The 25,116-nt window shown below is 42.5% G+C and overlaps 1 protein-coding gene across 1 annotated transcript in view; it reads right to left on the bottom strand.

Annotated features, from left to right (window-relative positions):
- The window catches only part of LOC142144465 (adenylosuccinate synthetase isozyme 2), an 88,625-nt gene that overhangs the window by 52,393 nt on the left and 11,116 nt on the right, over positions 1–25,116 (bottom strand). The window contains exons 3-9 of the mRNA XM_075203353.1: positions 24,967–25,035; positions 24,840–24,890; positions 21,219–21,285; positions 12,086–12,193; positions 4,429–4,510; positions 3,283–3,409; positions 1,820–1,974 (exon numbers count right to left, since the gene is read on the bottom strand). Coding sequence (XP_075059454.1) covers positions 1,820–1,974; positions 3,283–3,409; positions 4,429–4,510; positions 12,086–12,193; positions 21,219–21,285; positions 24,840–24,890; positions 24,967–25,035 — 659 coding nt within the window. The remainder of the gene's footprint in view (positions 1–1,819; positions 1,975–3,282; positions 3,410–4,428; positions 4,511–12,085; positions 12,194–21,218; positions 21,286–24,839; positions 24,891–24,966; positions 25,036–25,116) is intronic.

The raw sequence follows: 25,116 nt of genomic DNA on the forward strand, positions 1-25,116 counted from the left end.
ATTATAAACTGATATATATAGGATACTTGGCTATAGACCTAGTGCGGTTGTACTCCCCCCTTTTTCCTTTAAGGTTAAAAGTCCCACAGACCACTTTAGACAAACACGATGTATAGTGCAACTGCCCATTGTGCAACTAAAGGATGGCAACGAATTGTTCTCCTGATGTGTCAATACATTGCATAAGTCTAGCTCTGCATTGCAATTGAAAGGACTTCGAGGAATTAACTAAACCAGTATTGTTGCTGTAAAGAACTTAATGATAACTTTTCTAAATTGGCACCTTAGGTTTTATGGTTCATTAATTAACCATAGATCTGGTGAGTAATGTTCAAATGCAGGGTATGAACAAATGTGAAATTCATGGTTATTTATATCACATTGCGACCTCACTACTTCCACTGCATTGTTTAGCTGGTGGCTTTGTTTTGGAGGGGGAGGTGTAGGAAAAATATAAAATGGCTAAGGAGTAGTCATTTCCATAAACAAAGTATGTGTTTAAAATGTTATTTTGAACTTTTCTTTGTATACCAAATACTACAATAAAGAATTATATATTTTTCTTCATACTGTTGAATGATCAATATTAAAATGAATCAATAAGCTCTTCAATTTTCCCACTGCAGAATACAAGATTAAGACCTCTATGTATTAATATACATTTATTGAGCAGAGTGGCTCAGATATGCAATACCTAAATATAACACCACCGCTCTGCTCAAAAACAGAGCAAAGTTGACAGATTTTTTTGTGCAGGGAGTAGGGCCGAAGGACGTAACAAACAGCAAGGTAATGGTTAAGGTCATTATCATGCTTGACCTCTTCTTCATTCAGACTCCTTTGGGCACGCCCCTCGGCAGATGACCACGCAAAGTAGGGGACCTGAAGGCAAATATGTAGGAATGTGGAAACTGGTGCTCTTTCCTTCATAACTGCCTTAATACGTACATTCTTTTAGTAACCCTTCATATAGATTTAAAGTGTATCTTTAAATGTATATTTTTGGTGGTGGTGGGTTGATCTAGGCTTGGAGGGGGCAAGGGGTAAGTTCTATCGGATATTTGAAGAACACTATGCATTGTGCCTTTCTTCCATGGATTTGGGATGCACATTGGTATATACGGGTCACTGGTCCATCAGATCCAGTCTCCTGAAAAGTTCCTATTGATGAACCTCCATTTTATGAGCAACTGTTTAACTTGCTGACCTTGACACCAAAGAATCCCAAATACTCAGCTTCTATGGATGGAACTATATGTCTGGGTGTAACACAAGATTTTAATATTTGCAGTGTGTTTTTGCTGCGTAATTTTAGTCATTGTTTTATGCCTTTTGTTTTGAATCATACTGTCATAGGTCTTTCCTATTTCTTATACGGATGGTGGAGGCATTAGGAGAATCGAGTTATTTTTATGTGATCACAGACCTGAGAACAGGGTTTGCTTATGTCTAGTATTACGGGTGGGACTTCTGGCAGTGACAATATTTCCAGTCTCAGAAGGGTCATCATTACTGCATTATTGTTGGTTTGCACCAGTTCCCATGTTTATACGTTTAGATTTAATGAATAAGAAAAAAAATAAAAAAATAAAAATGAGGTTTTCTATTTCAGCCCATATTTACAAAATAAAAAATAAAAATACATTAGGAATCTATTTTATGCTCCAGGATTTTATTTCCTCATTTTAAATTAAACATTAGTTTTGGTTAGCATTTAATTTTCAGAATTAGGTCTAGGCTCTACTACATTTACATTTTAAAGAATCTCATGGGTTAAGAAAGTTATACAATTTCACTCTAAATAGCTTTGGAAACTTACATTATCTTGCTCAGTTGGAAAGGCACCAATACCAACTCTAGTGGTGTATGCTTTTACCACTCCATATACATCCCCAATGCTCTGAGGTGGAATACCAAGGCCAGTACAAACTCCTCCAGCAGTACAGTTTGAAGAAGTCACAAATGGGTATGTGCCTGTAAAACAGAAGTTGGGTGTAGAATTAGTTGATTTATACACAACAGCTACTCTAACATTAAAAGAGAAAATAACCCTACAAAAACAAAACAAAAGCACACATACATGCACATTTCGGGGCTTTCTTGACACAAGGTTTACAAATATCACGTAGCCCACTGCAAGAAATTGCATTAGTTCTGCCATTTTTTCTAAAACACACTTTTAAAATGAAAACAGATACCAGAATAACTAGTATTGGGATAGAACACATTTGTACAAATATCACCATGTTATTGAACATACTGAAGCAGCAAATCCATGAACAAATCTTGGCAATTACCAAGTTTCCTTGAAAATTCTTCAGGGTGCTAAAAATAATTTAGAATGCTGCAAAGTTTGCAAACAGTGTCTTATGATTGCTTTAGAATGCCCCTCTATTCTTTTCCCACCGCTGTCTTGTCTGTGTCTGGCAGCCATACTTGTCTGCTCTCCACTTTTCTTTGAAAAGAGGATATGTAGAAGGATAGCTAAGAACAGTAACTAATAGATGCATGCTTAAAAAGGTCATTAACTTGCCTCTTAAAGAAAAAAACATTTAATGTTAAGGTTTCAGAATATGCACAGTATTTTTCACACTACAAATCATACTATTTGAAAAAATAACTAACAAAGTGCCCTGTCCAATAAGATGTCCAATGGCATTCTCCCACTCCTATGCATTTTTTTTTTTTCAATGCATGCCACTCTCACAAATTATGCATCTAAGCTAGGGGCGCAGATGTATGTGAGGAGGCAGTTGTTTAAATGCCACCGAGAATGGCAAAAAGAGGACCAGTGAGGTATTCAGCACCCAAGTGGCATTCTATAGGCAGTAGTAAATTGTGTGTACTGGAAATGTTTTACAATTAATAAAGTTGCATTTTCATTACATTGTCCAGTGAACACACAGGTTGGGAAATTAGCATGCAAAAAAAAATAAAAATTTAATTTTTATATTTATGATAAATCCTTTTTTCTGGGTCAACTGGGGGATACTGAAACACTGTATTATAAAGGCTCTGTGGAGTTTGGCAACTTTAAATTTTGCTCTAAAAATCTTGATGCCTGCAACACTGTTACCAATCGCAGAAAATAAAGAGGCGCCCACCTTCTGGCAGGCACTTTGAAAAAAAAAAAATAACAGCACGCCAGAAGTCTATGGGGGTTATAGAGGAGTAGAAGCTAAGACTTTGAATTTTAAACTTTACTTTTCACTCTAAAACACCAGCTGGGCTTCTGTATGCCATCCCCCATAAGGATGAATGAGAGAAACAGCAATCACTCACCAAAATCAATATCCAAGAGTGCCGCATTTGCTCCCTCAACCAAAATCTTCTTTGGTGTGCCATGAAGAGCTTCATGTATAAAATAAACACCATCCTTCACCATGGGTTTTACTTTGTCTGCATACTCCTAAATAAAATCTCACCATTAGTATTCTGTATACACCACACACAAACAAAAACAATCTCCCACCGTAACATGTAGTAACATCATTGTTGGTGGACATAATATTCTATCCTCTTAAACATACATCTCAAATATACCTCTTTGTTACTGTAGTTTATAAAGGCATATATCTAGCTACACTAGGCATTTAAATTTTGCATTCCCATTTCAGTTTTGTAAAAAGGAAGAAAAATAATTATCCTTTAGTGGGGCACTCCTATTATTGGGGACTCTATATCCAAGGCAATTTGCACCTAATTAGTTCATGCAAAAAGGGTTAGGATATTAAAACCACAATTCTAAAACTTTGCTTTTTAGTGGCCATAACATTAAAAGGGATATATGGTACTTATCAAATTAAAAGTAAATACAGGGTGTTTATATGGAAATAATCAAATTGTATTGCATCAATTCCAAGATATATTCTCTCTCTAATCATTCCTATACATCTAGAGCAGTGTTTCAAAACTCCAGTCCTCAGGGCCCCTAACAGATTATTAGAATTAAAATATTCGTAAATGTCTGTAGAGGAATCCAAACTCCTAAGAGGCTCCAAGTTCAAGAGAGACTGTTATACTGTTGAAAAGTCATCATTATTGTATATTATATAGCGCTTAGACTTATCTAACATTTCATCCCATATATTATATTCTCTCCTATATCTGTCAAACTTAATTATGCTGGTAAATTTTAATATATTTGGTCTTTATTGCTTAATAAAAGGTTTTGCTAAAAAACAATCTGTTAAAAACAGTCAATACGGTAGAAAGACTTATGAAGTTATTTTAGGTATACATGTGAGCACTGTTGAATATGGGCACTGCAATTTTTTTTTCCTATTAATAGGTATTCAATGTAAATGATTTTTGTATCACGCAGTCAAATTCCTAGTCACGTAACAGTTACAAAATTCTAAAAAAGAAAAGCAAAAATCAAATAGAATGTCAAATGAAAAATAGGCTTTAAGTCTTATCTCTAAATACCTTAAGTTTGCCAAGTTCACCTTCAATGTTAATTTCTAATGAAGGGTACATCGATTTGTACTGTTTAGCCAGAACTTCAAATCTAAAAATAAATAAATATATATCAAAATAAAATAAAAGTAAAAACTGTAAAATTAACATTTAATCTAAATCAAAGAAAATATAGATTCCCCCACACACAAAACAGTCAAAATCACTGAACCAGCCACCAAAATCATATCTAAATATGTGATAAGCCCTCACTAAAATGCGGTCTTAAAAAGATAAATATATTTCCATAAAAGATACCTTCAAGTTCCAATCAGAAACAGCAGTGATATAGCCAAGCCAAAACCAGCATTCCCATAGCTTTAAAATATTACAGAGATTATAAAGTATAATTTAGGAATTCTAAAATTCTTTATAGTAGAGATTGTTATATTTTATTTAAGAAGGCACAGGGTAAACACAAGAATGCTAAATACAAAAAATACAAAACACAAACCACACACATATTTCAACATCCTCTCTGGGGAACACTGCCCAAGATCTAGGCTTCAGAAGCCACTCTGACAACAGAGGTCCTGGTGTAGGAAAAGACCTTGCAACAGAAGATTTACAACAGAGGAAGTCCCTATACTTAGAATGCTGGGGTACAAGGCTCTTCAGGAGCCATGAGGATCACCAGAATCCCTTCCCTCTTGGCTTCTTCAGGATATGATGAAGCATAGGAATTGGGGGGTAAAGCGATAGACCAAGTTGAATTTCAAATGAACAGTCATGGCATCCACTAGGAATACCAACCGATGGCTCGTTATGGAGTACAACGTGAGCTCCTTGTTGTGCCAGGAGGCCATGAGATCGACTTCTGGCTGGCCCTTTCTCTGCCCCAGCAGACCCGATACCTCTGGATGAAGAGACCACTCTCGGGAGAACGGAGTGCCCACTCAGAAAATCTCCCAATTTTACACACAGAAAGTACACTGTCGAAATTGCTTGCAAAAACCTTTCTGCCAATATCAAGATTTGAAAGATACCCTAATCACTAAGGATCTCCTGGATCCTTCTTAATTTATGTATGCCCCGGCTATGTCGTTGTTTGATCCATTATGGACAGGACTGCAATTCCGTAGAGACTGAGCCCCTGTCAGAGCATTCTTCACTGCTCTGAGCTCCAGGACATTGATAGTGAGCTTCCCTTTGTCCCTGGAACAAAGATCTTGCAAGCAAAGGTGAAGCATCACCGCTCCCCATCCCTGAAGGCTTGCATCTGTCATGACTACGGTCCAGCTGAAGATGGAAAAAGGGTGGCCCTGGTCCAAGCTGTCCACCCTCAGAACCCGAGAGACAGACGCGTAAGTGATCAGCTGAGAAGCAAAATGAATGATTGGACCTCGACCACTTTCTAAAGAGGTCTAGATGAAACAGCCAAGAGTAGAACCTGGCTTAGTGAACCACACTGAAGGTGGATACCATCTTCATGTTTACAACAATCGTCAACACCTGGAGGGTCCAGAGATCTTTTCTTTCGGAAGAAAGACCATATGCACCCTGGTACTCAAGAATAGGCCCAGAAACACCATCTATTGATCCAGAACTAGAATGGATTTTAATTCAAAATCCAAAATTGCAATCCCAAACTTGGTCTGGTTAAAGGGAGTCTATAGTAATGGGGCCGACTCAGCTTTAAGAAGATCATCCTCCACTAAGACTCAGTGGGGATTCCCAGATATCTCAAAAAGGGCTGCCATGACTATGAGGACTTGTGGCCAGACCGAAGAGAACCTCTGAACTGGAACAGAGTATGCCCTGGAACAACAAAAGATGGACTACCACCACAGCCTTCGCTTTCCTCCTCTAGTCTGACAGCTAATTTTATCAAGCTCGTCTATTTGGACCTGTCAAGATCAGGTCCAAAAAGATCAGCTCCTTAAAAAGGAAGGGCACCCAAAGACTTCTTGGATTCAATGCCTGCATCCCAGGAATGGAGCCAAAGTGCTGGAATGGCAACAACAGTCAAAGCAGAGATCTTAAAGCTGGTAGAAGCTGCACACAGAGTAGTGTCTCTAAGGTTTTCCGGATGCTTCTGACCTCGTTCAACCAAACTGTAAGCCGCCAGGAACTGAAAAGACCATTTTTCCCACGACAAACCAAGCTGATGCTAGTGTAGGCTTGAGCATTGCACCAACTGGCAAATAAATGTTTTCACATTTGTCAGTTTCGTTCTTGAGCAAAGCTGCCCCAGGTATGGGTAAAGTGGCAGACTTAGAGAAGTGAGCCATGGGCTAAGTGTAAAAAAGATTTTTTTACTTATGCCAAATCTTTCTCTGAATCCATCTGGGGGTCACTGCTACCATGGGGGTTGTATGCCTCAGATACAAAAGCCCAAGGAAGTAAAGTCAAACCACCAAGACCAATCAGTAGAAGAGCAGGAACGCAGTGTAATGCAAGTACAAAAATCTTTTTTTCTCATTCATCCTATCTGGGGAATATTGCTACCATGGGGACTTTCTAAAGCAGCCCCTTAAAGGAAGGAAATCCAGCACGCAATACTGCAGTCAAAAAACAGCGGACGTAGGGACAACAGTAACAAGGTTACCCATGTGAATAGCAGCCAGAGGTCTCTATGACTCATTGGCAGAGGTGATGTGCCGAAGCACCCACGAGTGCAGCCCAGTCTACCCCCATGGTGTGGGTGGAATGAACACCAAGCCAATATAGACAGAATCCAACAGAACCTGTAACCTGTTGAACAGAATACAGAAACTCCTGGCGATGGTCTGCTGAGCCGTCAGCCTTTCCCAATCTCCGTATAAACCTAATCTAGTGGAAGCCAGTCTTCCTAAATCTGGGTGGTCACTCCACCTAAGATAGATAACACGACCTAAATGGTAAGAGAAAACGCTGAGATGAGGTCCCAGGAGGCAACTACCTCCTCAAGACTGGAACAGAATCTCCAGATTGAATTGAAACCTTTAAAGCCTCATAGGCTGAATAAGGGAACTGTGTTCCACAGCCCTGACATGACGGATAGGCAAATTAGGTATAGTCAAGTGACCCCTGACCTGGTACCTTACATCAAGGTCATAATCAAGAAACTAAACTCCAGCTGAACCCAAGGCGGTAAGGAAGTTGTTAGTGAAGAAGAACATAGTGTCAGGCCTCCTCCTGGATACACGACAGGAACCGTGAAGGTGTGGACCGAACCCTTAGAGCAGACACACCTCTTGCCCATTCACAAACCTGTCTGTCTTTACAAAGGAATTCCAAGAAGATGAGCAGATACTGGATCAGCCAGGAACTGATCTGAAGACTCCCCTGTAATCTTCTGTGGAAAGTGAGGACCAGGAACGGGTGGGGCTGTAGATGTGTGAAGGACTAACGCTCTCACCTCCACAAAGCCCTGCACGCCTTGTGGTAGCCACAGGCATCCTGGCCTACCCAAAAGGTGGCCACTATTCTGGTTGAGAATCTCCGTAAATCAGAAGCCAGCCATAACGACCCTGATCAAGAACGATAGCCGAGGATGATTCCGGCTGTAAGGGGGTCCCCAAGGGAGGACTGCGTTAAGCCAAAAGACCTCTCCACCACAGACACAGCATGGTTAGAAGACTGTATTCTGATCCAATGGGACCAATTTGATGTCATCAGAATTCTAAACAGGGCCTCCTGTATAGACCCTCTGGATATTCAGGGGAATCTGCAAAGTGGAAGGAACGGCTCTCCCCTTCTGGACTTTCACTGCATGGACATGACAGCCACCTCAACAGTAGGAACTGTGGTCCTCAACAGAATGCAGGTCCTGGTGACCGTGCCAAGGCACGCCGAGATGTATACTGGGTAAACCCACTGCCAGCACAGCCTTTGAAGATTTGCCTAGAGACCATCCCTTTCCCGGCAGGACCATTGCAACAGAAATCCAATGGACTAAGCTGTAACTGAACGCCCTCGTGAATTCTTGGTCCCGCCGCTCTGTTGACGTATGCCACGACCCTGGCATATTCAGACCAAAGGAGGGCTGGAATTCTTGAAGAATAACCGAGCCCCCTGCTGGGGCAGTAATATGTACCCTTGGTCCAACCCATGTCTGTAGAATCGTCTCAAAGATCAGGTTCCTTAAGTCAGATATGGATAAAGGTTCTGCTGTAAACGGGAAAGATGTCGAAAAGCCATCCAGATGGAGCTGTAATGTTGTAGGCATTTTTCATAATGCTGGGAGCCAGGGACTCCTGTGGTTCATGCCTGTTCTCACCTACAGGCACAGACCTTACTTGGAAATAACCCATTATAAGTGAAGTACCAGTCCTGGGAGTACTGCCATAGCAGGTCAGAGCCTAGGGTAGCCAAAGCAAGCTCTTCTTTACCTCTCTCTTTGGTCCTGTTCCTATACTGCTCCCAGATAAGGACGTATCAGATATCAATGAAAGAATGGAGAGCACAGTAAATCATAACCCATGGTTTGAGAAGAGATACAGGATAAGGCCTTGTAAAGAGTGTGGGACTGACCAGCACATCTGGCTAGAGATGTTGATCTGTTGTGGTATCCCGAGTAGTAGAGTCGGTACAGAGTCAAGTAGGATCCAACCCAAGCTCTTGACACCCACCGGAAGCAAGATCTCTGGATGCCTCCTATAATAAAGAAAATCAGCTCCCCCCCCCCCCCCTAGGGATGGTCCATGACCGAAGGGGCTGCTTATGGACTACCGATGTCAGATCAACCACTCCGGAGGGGCCGTACGATAAATTCACTCTCCAAGACAGTTTGCCCTCCTTCCGATTGGATATTCTGAACACTCGTCTCCCGTGAGCTACCATTTAATTTTTGTCAGTTTCTGGTCCTGTGGCCCTCAACCATTTACAGACAGATAAAGAAATGGTTGCGTTCTGAGTCATCCCAAAAATCTAACAGTAGAAATCCCTAGGGAGCAGCGTCTCTCCAATGCCTGGTACTTGCGCTGCCCGCTTGGCAGCCCACATCGCCACCCCCAATGACCCAGCAATGAGGCAGGGCCGGAATGCCTTAGATATGTCTGTCGTAAGCATCGGATTTCAGTGGTACAATACGTCAACGCTGCAGGGGTTAACAATGTTATGAGCCTCATGCATATTTTTTTTTTTTTTTGTAGGTTTCCGATTCGGTAAGAACTTAGGCTTGGTGGCCTGCCACAACCAGATCTACAAGCTTTTGTATCAGAATCCTCCATATTTTTCTTCTGACTGGAGGCCCGCATCTCAATTGCGACACCAAAAATATATAATATATATATGGCAAAAAATTCATGAAGTACTTCGCTCCTGATAGCCAAGGACCATCAGTGCCAGAGGAGAGGAGTATCTGTCAAAACAGCTGTTCTCCGGTACTTCTATATTAAACCTGCATCAGCCTTTTGCTCCAATTCTCCTTTGTGGCCAGATTCGTGATCCCCAGTCCCCCCCTCTGCCTCTGTGAGGGAATGGCATGACCCGAATTGGAAATGGCCGTGCGCACTTTTAGTGGCCGCAGTCTCTGCCCAATGGTAACGCCGGACATCAAGCATGGTTCTGAGCGACAGCGGTCAGATAGAAAACCATTGTCACTGCAATAGCAGTTTCTGTATGGTGCGTCCTGAGCTCCTCCTGTGAAAGCTGGGACGCGGTAATGGAATACTTTCCACTACTGATCCAGTAAGTGCATGTGCTGCAGTCCAGCACATACATCCCGATTTCTAAGCTTAAGAAAAGAGATAATAAAATAAATCTAATATCCGCAAAAGATAGCTGCAAAGCAGCCACAGAAAGCCCAACTCCTTGGACACTTCAAATACACTGAGGCTAGGAGGAGTTGCAGAAGGGAGGCGTTCAGTCAGCAAGTATAAACAAATGTATTAACTTGTTAAGTGCCAACTCCCAGGCTCCCCACATACAACCGCCATTGTAACAGTGTCCCCCAGATAGGATGAGAAACTTCCTTGGAACTTGGGTGTTACAACTTAGCTATGTCCTCCCTGAATAAAGGATAGACTACAGGAAAACTACAAAGAATAAGACTTATTATCCGGCATAGCCTATGCTTCTCCCAGTAGCTCAGATAAAGACGAGGAAAAAAAACTGCTTTTCTTCTCTTTTAAAACAATGGCGCCTCAGTAGTTGGAGAATCTAAAGAGGTCCAAAATGTGACTAACTGCCATAAGCAATTGCTCAATGCCCTGGACTCCACAAAGAATTTGTTCTCGAATCCAGCTGTGTCTTATGGGTCCTAGTCACCCAGGGGCACCCCTTTTTTCTGTGAAGAGAATTCTAAATCAGATTTCTCACCCAGGAAAACCGGAGTAATCTGTTGGCACCTGTGAACTCCGATCATTGGTAACTTGAAGGAGTTTTTTCACTGAGGAAGATACTTGAGCCAATCCCAAGAGAGATTTCTCTATCATCTTGGTCCATGGCTGCAGAACCTGTTGCTACCTTGGTGACAGTCTCCAAAGGGAGTGTGCCTGGTCCAGGCGCACCCAAAGAGGGAAGGAGTGAAGGATTTACACTGACTTCTCTAGGAGCCACAGCCAGTCGAGCCAGCTCAGCAATAGATTGAGCCAAGGACCTTGCTCAATCAGGTTCCACCATCTCAGCTGCCTGCTTTCCAGGCATGACTGAGTCATGGCCATCGCACTTCACAGGCCACATACAAGGCATCTGGACCTGGTCATCATTTTTTGCAATTGTGTTTATTTGGCACCTTAGAACCGATCCCTTTTTCAGAAATAGTATAAAGTATACAACAAATCCAAACAATGACAGAATCTAAATATAATCTATAATTTTGATATAGATCCCTTAAGAGTCCCTCAGATATAGAGGGAAAACAATAGAGAACAGAATCTAACAATACACTACCCCCAACACACACAATATAGGGATTTGCAAAAGAAAAAAAAAAAAGTTTAAAAAAAGGGGAGAACACCAAGAGACAAGGCGCTTCATCCCATATCAGAAAGGCGATCGTTCACCAGGAGGGAAGCCTGCCAATGGAGTGGAACCATCTGCAGCCTCATGCCCAAAGGACAGGTCCGTGCCAGCTCCTATGCACCTTGTTGGCATCTACTAGAGATGTCACTTGGCCACCAAATATAAACCTGGCAGACCCAGGTAATGCTGCTCTAAACAGCAACTGAAGTCCCCTGGGAACAGTATGGCCTGGCTCCAATGACAATGGCCACCTTGGAATATAGAACGCTATAAGAGGGGCCCCTGCCCCACTAGAGATAGCCATAAGAGAGAAGTGCAATGCCAGAACAGCACCATTTCTTCACCAACAGGGACCTTTCTGGTTCAGGATTTCATCTACATGAATAGTGTTCCTTTAATTTGCCAATTACTTAACAGATTGTACTACTCTGCAAGGATGGATACTGTATCTTTATGTGCTAGTCTGCAGATTTCTAAACAGATTGTAAGAAATATTGTTAATGTAAAAACATTTGATTTAGATAAATTGGAGTGTGTATCCAAATGTATGTCATCCAAATTTGATCCTTTGCGCTCCTACTATATAGTTACCTACTTCCTTACTGTTTTTCAATTTGTAATTTATATTTAAGTGTGTTTTTGTGCTTGACAGGTATGTTTTAAAGTTACATTGTAGTAATGAAATGTTAATAAAATAATTTTAACCCACACATACATTCCCCCACCCCCCCCCACAAACCTCTTAGAAAATTCATTGAAATCTGAAACGAGATCACACATCCTAAGGCCACTTCTTGCAGCTTTTGAAGAATACACTGGTCCAATTCCTTTCTTTGTAGTTCCCAAACTAGAAATAAAATAAATGGCATTTTTGCAAAGTAAATAAACGGACTGTAAAATTAAACTTGCCGACAGATTTTCTGTGAAAATACTTTTTGCTAGTATATTGGATAGATATGTCTACTAGTATGCAAATGTCTCACAGCAAAGCCACATTCACTTTTTCGTGACAGTGTTAAATACTGCAATACAGTAATCAAATAGAATTGCTTCCAAACAAAGAATGAATTACATCCAATTTATGTTGTACACAATTAAAGTAAAACAGGGACAATATACTGTATTCGTTAAGTATATAAAGAGAAGCCCCCTCCCCCCCACGATTATGCTATTACACATTAATTTTGTGACACATCAAATCTGGCAATGTGACAAATATCCTGACATTGCTTTAATCTGATCTCAGGGAGAATAATATCTATCTATATCATACATATACACTATATGGACGAAAGTATTTGTCAATTATTGAACTAAGGCGTTTCAAACAAACCTACTGCCAGAGCTGTATAAAATCAGGCACCTAGCCATGCAGCCTCCATTTGCAAACATTTGTGTTACAAAATGGGTCATTCTGAAGAGCTAAGTGACTTCAAGCATGGTACTGTGATAGAATGCCACCTTTGCAATAAAATGGTTCGTGAAATTTCATCCTCGCTGGATATTCCACAGTCAACTGCAAGCGATATTATTAGAAAGTGGAAGTGTTTAAGAACAGCAGCAACTCAGCCACGTAGCGAAAGATCACTTAAAACCAGAGTGAGGTCAACGACTGCTAAGGCGCATGGTGCGTTAAGTCGCCAATGTTCTGCTAATTCCATAGCTGAAGAGTTCCAAACTTCCACTGGCATTAATGAAAGCTCAAAAACTGTACATGGGATAATGGAATGAGAATAATTGAATAAGCACAATAACTGTACATGGCTTAATGGAATTTGTTTACATGGCCGAGCAGCTACAATCAAGCCTCATATCACCAAGACAAATGCCAAGTGTTGGATGGAGTCGTGTATAACACACCGACACTGGATTGTTGAGCAGTGGAAACGTGGTCTGTAAAGTGACAAATCACGCCTCTCTGTTTAGCAGCCAGATGGGAGAGTCTGGGTTTGGCGGATGCCAGGAGAACGTTACCTGCCTGACTGCATTATGCCAACTGTGAAGTTTGGTGGAGGAGGGATAATGGTATGGGGCTGTTTTTCAGGGTTTGGGCTAGGCCTCTTATATCCAGTGAAGGGCAATCTTAATGCTTCAACATACCGAGTCATTCTGGACAATGCTATGTTTCCAAATTTGTGGCAACAGTTTGGGGAAGGCCCTTTTCTATTCCAACGTGACTGTGCCCCACTGCAAAAAGCAAGCACTACAAAGACATGGTTTGAGGAGTTTGGTGTGGAAGACCTTGACTGGCCCGCACAGAACCCTGACCTCAACCCCATCGAACACCTTTGGGATGAACTGGAACGGAGATTGCAAACAGGGCCTTCTCACTCATTAGTGCCTGACCTCATAAATGCACTACAGAATGAATGGGCACAAATTCCCACAGAAACATTCCAACTATCACTGCAAAAGGGGGACCAACTCCACATTAAAGTATAAATATTTGAATACAATGTCATCACAGTCCCTGTTTGTGTAATATTCACGCGCCCGAATACTTTTGTCCATATAGTGTGTGTACTGAAAATTTATTATATATATATATATATATATATATATATATATATATATATATATATATATATATATATATTTTATTTATTAGAAGTCTGCCCACTTTTTAACTTATGGTAACCTTAAACCCTATTTCTGCAACATAATAATTCCTTGAAATTTATTTTCAGCCTACTTCCCACCAGTGCATGTCCTCATTAAGAATGTTTCCCTCTTGTACCTTGTTAAAACCCTTTATGTACTTGAAGGTTTCAATCATGTGTTCCCTTTCCGTTCGTTGTTCCAAACTATACAAATTAAGATATTTTTTAGTCCAGAACTGAACACAGTATTCTAGATGAGGCTGTACCATTGACTTCTTTCTGTTACGGATTCCTCTCCCTAGGACATTAAAAATGGGATTTTTATAACTACGTAAAATCAGTTTCTCTTAATCCATTGGGGGACACCGGGACCTTGGGGTATAGAGTAGGGACAGGCGAACATTGGCACTTTAACTTTAGTTAAACAAAGCTCTGGCTCCACCCCCTCTATACCCCACCTCCTGCTAGAGGCCAGTCTATGTTTAACCAAGCCCGCAGAAAGGGATATAGAGAGAACCAAAGAAAAGAGAATAAACTTAACACATCATTCTCTTAACAACCAAACAACATGTCAAACAGAAGGAGAAACCAGAGCGTTAAGGGTGGGCGCCCGGTGTCCCCCAACGGATTAAGAGGAACGGATTCTACGTAAATATAAAAATCCCATTTTCTCTGACATCCTTGGGGGACACCGGGACCTTGGGGACATCCCAAAGCTGTCTCACGGGAGGGAACGCTCAGAAGGAACGGCCCGAGGCACCTTTCTCCCAAAACTTGCATCCCCAGAGGCAAACACATTAAATCTGTAAAACTTTGTGAAAGTGTGTACAGAAGACCACGTGGCCGCTTTACACAATTGTTCACTGGAGGCACCATGGCGTGCCGTCCAGAAAGCACTTACAGATCTTGTAGAATGCGCCCGTAGATCAGGGACAGGCTCCCCAGCCCCGTTGTAAGCCTGGCGGATAACAGCCGTAATCCACCTAGCAATGGTCACCTTAGAAGCTGGCCAGCCTCTTTTGTGAGCAGCGTAAAGATCCTCAATTTTACTAAACTTCTGCGATCTTTTAACATAAATTCTCAAGACACGAACCACACCAAGATAACGAATAGAGTCATCGTTATCAGAAGATGAGGAATCAGTTAGAGCCAGAATTATTATTATTAATTTTTATTTATAAGGCGCCACAAGGCGTCCGCAGCGCCGTACAGAGACAAACAAATTACAATACAATGGGAGACAGCACAGTACAGTAAACAGTAAGCACAGCAACTCAGTAAGCTCAATGCACAGCTAGAGAGGGCGGGGAAGGGGGAGGTAGGATCCGCAAATGACGGGGCCCAAGAAGGAGGGCGCGGAAGACAGGGAGACCCCCAGGGGGGAGGAGGAAGCGAGAGTGGACGTGGAGTGGAGCCTCGAGGAGGAGGGCTAAGTAGCTGGAGAGCAGGGTTAGCAGTGGTGGAAACAGGGGGAGAGATGGCCCTGCTCAGAGGAGCGTACAATCTAAGGGGAGGGGTGGACAGACAGACGCAGGGTAGAGAGGGAGAGTAGGGGGACGGAGGCAGAAGATAAGGTAGGAAGTTAAGTGGGAGACAGAAAGGCTTTAAGAAAAAGGTGGAATGACAATATCCTGATTCAGATGAAACTTAGAGACAACCTTTGGAAGGAAGGATGGCTTAGTTCGAAGAACTGCCCTATCCTCATGAAAAACTAGCAGAGGAGGCTTACAAGAAAAAGCCGCAAGCTCTGAAACTCTGCGTGCCGTTGAAATGGCTAAAAGAAAAACCATTTTCAAAGTAAGAAATTTGAAATCTACTGAATTCAAAGGCTCAAATGGAGGATGCTGTAAAGCCCTCAACACCAAATTCAAATCCAATGGTGGAACCGGAGGAATATAAGGAGGGTGAACATGAAGAACACCCTAAATGAAAGTCTGCACATCAGGTATAACTTTCAATTTTCTTTCAGAGAAAACTTGCTGAGCTGACACCTGACCCTTAAGAGAACTAAGACGCAAACCTGCATCCAAGCCGTCCTGTAAGAACCTCAGTAACCTGGCCAGACGAAAAGAAGTAGGATACCCCTTCTTTTCGCACCAACCAATATATGTCCTCCAAACTCGATGATATATTTTGGCTGAAGCCGGCTTTCGAGCACGAAGCATGGTCTGAACCACCCGCCTCAAAATCTCCTTAGCTGTTAAAATCCTGGCTTCAACAGCCACGTCGTTAAAGCCAGACGTTACAAAGCCTGATGACAAATTGGACCCTGGGTTAGAAGATCTGGGCGAATCGGAAACCGCCACGACCGACCCCCTGCCATGAAGAGCACGTCGGTGTACCAAGCTCTGCGCGGCCAATTCGGCGCTACTAGAAGCACTGGAACACCCTCTCCACCTTTTTCAGTACTCGAGGAAGCATAGCTATCGGAGGAAAAAGGTACACTAAGCGGTACCTCCAAGGGACGGACATAGCGTCTACCGCGACTGCCCTGGGATCTCTCACATGGGAACAGTAGCGGGGAACCTTGTGATTCCATCATGTCAACATCCGGTTGACCCCATTTCATCACCAACTGTTGAAACACCTCCGGATGGAGAGACCACTCCCCTGGATGCAGAGTCTGCCTGCTTAGGAAGTTTGCTTCCCAATTTTCTATTCCGGGAATGAATACGGCCATGATTGCCGAAAAGTGAGCTTCTGCCCACAGAAATATCCTGTGAGTCTCCCTCATGGCCAGAGGACTCCTGGTGCCGCCCTGATGATTTAGATATGCCACTGTTGCGACATTGTCCGATTGGATCTTTACTGGCTTTCCCTGCAGCAAATGTTGCGCACTTTTTAGAGCGTGAACCCATTTAGCGAGAACCTCAGGTGGAAATGGATAACACGACTGCAGTCGCTTAGTCACCTGAAACTTCCTGTCTGGAGAAGACCAAGATTTCAACAGCAACCCCTCCAAGTGGGGAGAGGCCGGAAAAACCACCTCCCCCTTTTTGTGTCTTTCAAAAATAGAGGATGCAGAAGCTTCAGGCACTTGGTCCTCAGGAATATCAAGTACCCGACGCACCGCCTGAATTAACTCTTCCACACTGACGATCTGCTGGGACCTCCATCAGAGAAGCCGCATCTATGTCAGAGCCCAGCGGTAACTCACCCTCTTCCTGGGAACCACAATCTGAATCAGATCCATGTCCCAGAAAAGAGGCTGCCACCCACCTCCGTTTACTTGAGGAAGGCGGAGTGACCGACTGCATCATCCTCTCCAAGGAGGAAGAGACCGTTACCAGACACTGTACTGAGGATGCAAGACCCTGCACCCAGGCTGGTTCTCCAGACTGCACTGGAACAACAACAGGTAAAGCCTGAACTAAGGAAGCAGAATCAGAAGATTGAGCAGCCTGAGACTGTACCTTCTGAGCAAACAGTTCCACTGTATTAAATAGAGACTGAGCCCAAGCAGGCTCCTCCGTGTGTGAACAGACAGCAACTGTTTCACCAGGAGTAGTCTCCGTGGGCCTACAGGACACACACAGAGCCTGTGTTCCTGACTGCCCAGACGGTAACTTAACATGACATACAGCACAGGTGAAACTTAGCATAGTAGCACCAGCCCTGCCACGCATAGATTTTTCCCTCTCAGACATGTTCAAAGATGGGACAAAACAGTACAGTACAGTAAAACACACAATACAGATAACAAGCAGCACACAAACTACAAGAGAAAGTGAGCCTGCAATACAGCCAAAAGCTCCTTAGTGTGTAAAAATACAAAAGGCTAAACACACCACCCCCAACCCTTTACCTTACAGTATACAGGATAGAAAAGGGGAGAAGCAGGAGCTTTAGATATGGCTGCCTATTCAGGTGTCCACACACGAGGAGTGAAAGACTACCACGGGGGAAGTGCAGAGGAGTAAAACACACCACCCCCCCTAAGGCCCCACCTCTGGACTGGCTAACATTTAAGACAGACAGACAACTCCACCAATCCACAGACTAGCAGGGCTCACTGAGACAGTGACCCTTGCCTGACCCTGTTGCCTGAGCTAAAAATTGAACTCTTATCTCTACCCAATTAAACAGACTGCTTTTAGGAAAAACAGCCAGCTCAGGGGAACCCACTGTGATTTCTACCCTCCCTCTCTCAGCACTATGCTGAGAGAGTTCCACTTACCTGCTGCCAACCCTCCAGATGCAGTGTGTGCAGACAGCATACTCTCTGTACAAGGAGGACAGACCCCAGCCACCACCAACTGTGTCTGGCTCCATGGAGGGTTAAATAATCGGGAAAGGGAGCAGGCAGACAAGGAGGACCTACACGGCTCCTCCGCTCCCCCCCCCCCCCTCAGCCAGTGCACAGCCGTCCGTGCTGTGCGCTTCACAGACCTCCCCCATCGCGGCCTCACACTCTCCCCGCCGGCCGCAGCCGCGGGAGAGCAGAATGAATGAACTCTGCAGCGGAGGGTCTGAGTGACAGCCGACTACGCGGCTCAGCGAGCCGCCGGCTGTCAGAACCAAGAGACACAGTCTCCGCTATCATTAAAATAAGAAAACAAGAAAAAAAGGTAAAACTGGCTGCTAAGCAGCCCCGTGCACAGCCCGCTTCGCCAGGCACTTGAACTAGACTGGCCTCTAGCAGGAGGCGGGGTATAGAGGGGGTGGAGCCAGAGTTTTAGTTAACTAAAAGTTAAAGTGCCAGCATTCGCCTGCCCTACTCCCCCAAGGTCCCGGTGTCCCCCAAGGGATGCGAGAGAAATAGTGTTTTGACCAGCGTTCTACTGCTTTGTTAACCCACACAGATGCAAAAGCAGGCCTGAAAGAGGCACATGCTACCACGAAAATGACTTTAAGGACGGCCTTAACCTAATGGTCTGTACCATCCTTAAGAGTGGCAATGTTAGGAAAAGGAATAGTAGTTAACTTGGCTAACATTGTAACTGCAGCATTCACACGTGGAAGCGTCTACCATTTAGTAAAAACTTCAGTAGGAAAAGGATAAACCGACTGCAGTCACCGAAATACTTGGAACTTGCTATCTGGGGAAGTCCAAGGCTCTCACAACAAATCTTCCAATAGATAAGAAGCCAGGAAAAAGAAAGAATCTTTTTTTTTTTTTTTCCCCCGTGCAAAAAGAGAAGCCTGTGCAACATGAGGAACCTCTTACTTAGGAAAGTGAAGTACCTGACACATAGCTTGTATTAATTCCTCCACACTCTGGCGAACCGAATGAATCTCCTCCACAACCAAAAGGAGCATCCATGTCCGGATTCACCTTCATTCTGGGAACTAGTCAAAATCTGGCTTATTTTCCTGAAGTTGTGGCGCCATCCTCCTACGCTTATGTGAGGAAGACAGTGCCGCAGATTGCAACATCCTCTCTAAGAGGAAGAAACCTAAACCATACCCTGTACAGAGGATGCAATTCCCTGTACCCAAGCAGGCTGTACAGACTCCGCCAGGGAGAAACAGTCAAACCTTGACTAGCAAACTAGAACCCATGTCAGTTGCTACAGTGCAAGCAGAATCAGAAGATTGAGCGACCACAGCCTGTGACAGCACCAACTGAGCAAGTTCAGCCACTGTATTGGAGAGAGACCGAACCCAGGCATGTGTTGCCGTATGTAAAGCAGCACTTTGAAAGCCGGCACGCTGCACACAGAGCCTGCGCGCCTGACTGGTAACTTAACGTGACAGACAGCCCAGGTGAAACTCAACATTGATGTAACACCAGCTTTACCATGCATGGTTTTTCCCCTTCTGACATGTTAACAAATGGGACAAAACAAAACAGTGTAATAAACAGTCTAACAAAACACTATTTAAATAACAAGCAGCCCAAAAACTGAACAGAAAGTGAGCCTGCAATACAGGGAATAAAAGCCCCACAGAGTAAAAATAAGCTTTTGAAAATAACAATCCCCAAACCTTTCTATCAGGACTCAGGACAGAAAAGGGGAGCTATAAAATTGCTGTTTATTCTGGTGTCTGCACACATAATAGTGAGAGACTACCATGGAGGAAGAGTAATAGATTCCCCCAGGGCCCAGCACTGATTTGGTAACAATCAACAGCCCAGTGCCTAGCAAGGCTTCACTATCTTAGTGACCCCTGCCTGACCCTGTCTCCTGAGCTAAAAATAGAATCTTTTTTTTCCCTCATAGAATGACTGCTTCTGGTAAGAAGCAGCCTGCTCAGGGACAAACTGCGATTTTCTTTCCCTCTCTCTCTCAGCATTGTGCTGGGAGGGGGTTCACTTACCTTCTGCCACCCCTCCTCACGCAGTGTCTGCAGTCTGACTGTCAGTGTCAGATCAGGAGGACGGACACAGCCTGTGTCGACTGTGCCCAGCTCCTAGGAGGGTATGAAAACGAAGGGGAGACTGGCAACAGAGGCACCTCTCACAGCACCTCCGATCCCCCCCCTCCGTAAAGCGCTTGCCGCACGCTGCAGATTCCTGCCATAAAATAATAAAAGTAACAGAAGAGGGCTGCTGAGCAGCCCAGACACAGCCTTTTCGCCGGGCACTTAAACTAGACTGGCCTCTAGCAGGAGGTGGGGTATAGAGGGGGTGGAGCCAGAGCTTTGTTTAACTAAAGTTAAAGTGCCAATGTTCGCCTGTCCCTGCTCTATACCCCAAGGTCCCGGTGTCCCCCAAGGATGTCAGAGAAATGCAGTTGCCACTCTTGACTATTCCTGTAGCCAAGTGTTTCTTAAACATGGTGCTCAGTACCCCTAACAGTGCATGTTTTCCATATATCTTGCTTTAGCATAGGTGTATTCATTACTGAACGACAAAGGTGGTATAATTATTTCCCTTGTCACCTGGAAAACATGCACTGTTAGGAGTCCTGATGACTGGGTTTGAGAAACACTACTCTAGCCTACCATCAATCATTTGTTTTACCCCTCCTGGTATGTCTACCCGGTTACACATATATGTGTCATCTACAAAAAGGCATACTTCCATACACTATATTGATGTACAATGTTCTTCTCAGTAGGCAGAATGTTATTTTATCTCTTCACTAATTATATTATGCCATATATAGCCATTTTCAATTGTCCTACTTCAACAGTCATAAATACCAACTTTTAAGACATTTTCTTGTTCTCATTCATGTTAGTTTGTTTTTTTTGTCATTGAAGAGATGTTGGTCTGTGCCTTTTAAAACATTATTTTTGTCCACTCATACAGCACTAAAGTCTAGTGCCAAAAGAAAATCATCCATAACTATACTATATTGTAGAAAGACTGGGTAGTATCCATACTTCTTTCCTGCTTGTTCTTGTCTCTGCTGTTCCTGGATGCCATCAGCAGCTTGATGGAAATCAAAAACTAGGGAACAAGAAAAACTACATTAGAAGACCTCAATGAACGAAAATTGTACAAAGAATGTTATAAGCATAAAATCATATATACATTTGGGTTTGCTTTAGGGCTCCACATGTCCTGTGCCATGCACAAATACACACAGCACAAGACAAGACGACTCCCCGCCGAACCTTGCAAATATGCTCTCAATTCTGCAATAACCTACGCTCTGGCTGGATTGTTACTGTCTCCGCTCCTTTGTTTAAATAAGAGTGGCCTGGAGCTGTTAAGTGCCGTACAGTGGCTATAATAAAAATAAATAAAGAAAATATTCACACCAATTGTTATTGACACATTTTACATGAAATGAAAATGAATATATTCAAGAACACTTAACACTTTCAAAAGTGCCAGGGCTATTTTTGTCCAATGGATGGTCTCTCCCACCTCTACCATGAAATAGATGTCAAAGACCTTTTGGTGGCCTCCCTAACGCACAACTCGCTCTACAAATATTCACAGATCATCATTTATTTATATAGCAACACTACTTTCGCAGCACTGTACAGAGAATTTGCGTACCTCAGCCCTGCCCCATTGGAGCTTACAGATGTGTCATATACTTTTCAAGAACCATTTTCTTCAATTTGCTTTGAATGTTCTTCATGAAGTTCTTCTTTGGACATGCACTAACCAAATGCAAGATTTCTCAGAGCTATACTTAATCAATTATATGACATCTGAAGATATATATCTATATCACATGCATACACATACATACACACAGAACAATCAGACAACATGAAAACCACCTGCCTAATACTGTGTAGGATGCCCTCGTGCCGCCAACTCTGACCTGTTGAGGCCTGGACTCCACAAGACCTATGAAGACGTTAGCAGCGGATGCTTTATGCAAGTTTTGTAAGTTGTGAGGTGGGGTCTCCATGGCTCAGACTTGATTTTTCAACACATCCCGCAGATGCTCAATTGAATTGAGATCTGGGGAATTTGGAGGCCAAGTCAACACCTTGAACCCTTTGTCATGTTCTTCAAACAATTCCTGAACAATCGCACTGTGGCAGGGTGCATTATCCCACTGAAAGAGGCCACTGCCATCAAGGAATACTTGGTCTGCGACAATGTGTAGGTAGGCGATACGTGTCAACGTTACATCCACATGCGAGCAGGGTTCTTACCTCGCTGTCTATGTATTACCCAGTATTGTCTTATTAATGTTTGTTCCCAATTGTAAAGCGCTACGGAATTTTCTGGTGCTATATAAATAAATAATGATGAATGACAGTACCGAAGGTTTTGCAGCAGAACATTGCTCAGAGCATCACACCACCTGGCTTTCGTGCCACAGTGCATCCTGGTGCCATCTCTTCCCAGGTATACAATGCGCTTCACACACCTGGCCATCCACATGATGTAAAAAAAAAAATAAAAAAAAAAATGTGATTCAGACCAGGATACCTTCTTCCATTACTCCATGGTCCACATCCGGCGCTCACGTGCCCACTGCAGGCGTTTTTCGGCGGTGGACAGGGGCCAGCATGAGTACTCTGCACTGTGTGTTCAGACACCTTTCTATCATAACCAGCATTAACTTTTTCAGCAATCTGTACTAAAGTAGTAGTACTGTGTTATTGGACCAGACAGGCTAGTCTTCGCTCCCCACACCATACGCCTTGGGCACCTATGACCCTGTCGCCGGTTCACTTTTTTTGGAACACTTTTGGCAGGTACAAACCACTGCAGAACACCCCAGTCATCTATCCAATTTGGCCCTTGTCAAAGTCACTCAGATCCTTATGATTGCCCATTTTTCCTGCTTCCAACACATCAACTTCAAGAACTGACTTCACGTGCTGCCTAATACATCTCACCTCTTGACAGGTGCCATTGTAACAAAATAATCAATGTTATTAACTTCAGTTGTCGGTGGTTTTAATGTTGTGGTTGCTTGGTGTATGTAAATATATACATACATAGACAGAAGACAAGCACTCCTCCAGCATCCGTTTATTTGCTCTACATCTCACATGTTTTCCTCTTTGAGCCAAACCCTTCAAAACAGACTCAACCGTAGATAATGCGCCTTTCCAATCATCCACCGTCCAGTCTGCTTGCCTATTTTAAACTTTTAATCTTCAGTGTCATGGCAATCCAACGCATAGAATAGGCTTCACTTCTCAAAACAACAATAGAGGACTTGTTTCTTGAGAAAGTAGTCTTGGTTTGCCCATTTTTGAAAAGACACTGAAGTAATGGCTTTGCAGTCATATGAATGAAACATTATATACATTATACTCTGCTACATTTGTACTTGTATACATGAAACATAGTACACAAATTTGAACTCATGTCACTATGAACTAACAATTCTGTAGTATATATTACAAATTCAATATAGTGCTGGCTATTGCAGAAAAACAAAAAATGAGTGAATAGCCAGCAGACTATTCTTCACAATAAACCTAAATGCAATGTTAAATAGTTTAAGTTCTCAAGAAACCAGTTTGTTCACCTAGTATAAAATAACGGGAGAGGAAGTGCTGTGTGTGGAGGAGAAAGTGCATGAATCTGTTAGATTTTTGAAGAGCATTCACATGTTTGCTACAGCTAAATAATAATTATATTTTAAGTTCTATAAAAGTATGGGAACTTTTACACATATCTGTGACTTATTAGTAGCTCATTTCTGTAAGGCAACTTGTGTTTTGGTTTAGTGTTATGTACACCTTCCATAGGCAATCTGCAAGATCATTAGTATCAATATTGAAAGTAAAAAGGTAAACTACTGACCACCAAGGTGCCCCACGAAAGACCAATACAATCCGAATCTTTTTAAAAAATAAAATAAAAAAAGGGAGTTGTGGTTCAAGATATGTCAGAATACAGAAAAGAGGTATATAGACAACTTGGTAAGTCATTGTTCTATATATAAAAAAAAAAAAAAAAAAAAGGACTAACCGAGGGAAAGCGTATATAAATCTGAACGGATGGGGTTATAGCCAGAAATAAGATGAAATTCATATTTTCACTGCACCCAGTCACACCTATTTATCATTTGCCCAAGATACACAAGCACTTGGACTCACCTCCTGGGCATCTTATTATTTCTGGTTTGAGGTCACTCATATCTAAATTTATTTAGTTATGTTGATTTTTATCCAAAACGTTAAATAGTGTCTCTGAAACGGACAGAATTATTGTCTATTAAACAGCCGAGGAGTAGTCTGGTTTATAGTGGAAGTTAAATATATAGGTTTTAATACCATATATACCTATTTAGAGGTTATTACAGAGCCCACATTAATTATATCCATGTCATTCAGGTAATGCGTTTTTATGTTTATATGCTACGTGTTGCATTACTAAAGTACTAGAAGTGTCTAATAAAGCATTATTAACTACCCGTGGATCACTTTTCTGTTTGTAGTCTCAGAGCACTATTGCAATTTTACTTAGTTTTTGGATACTAAACTATTCAAAGCCTGTGGCACAAAGCTTTAAATTATGTATAAACCCACACATATATAAATACACCACCTGAAGTTAATAAAAACTCTTACCAATGTGAGCTCTATCGGATATTGTAAGCCTTTTTTCCCAACCTGCCAAACCTAAAGAAGAACAAACATGTTAATACAGAAAAGGAAATATCACAAAACACATAAGTGTGATAACAAAATTGCTTGCCTTGTCCTTTTTTTAAGTTTTTCTCTGCTTCTTCAAATAAACCAGGAAGATGTATTACAACTCCATTTCCTAAAAAAAACAAAAAAAAAAAAAAAACATGGACAATTGAAAACGAGCATCTAGTGTTATATTAAAGCTCTGTACCACAAT

This window comes from Mixophyes fleayi, chromosome 3 (genome assembly GCF_038048845.1).
Source record: "Mixophyes fleayi isolate aMixFle1 chromosome 3, aMixFle1.hap1, whole genome shotgun sequence".
NCBI classification, from domain to species: domain Eukaryota; kingdom Metazoa; phylum Chordata; class Amphibia; order Anura; family Limnodynastidae; genus Mixophyes; species Mixophyes fleayi.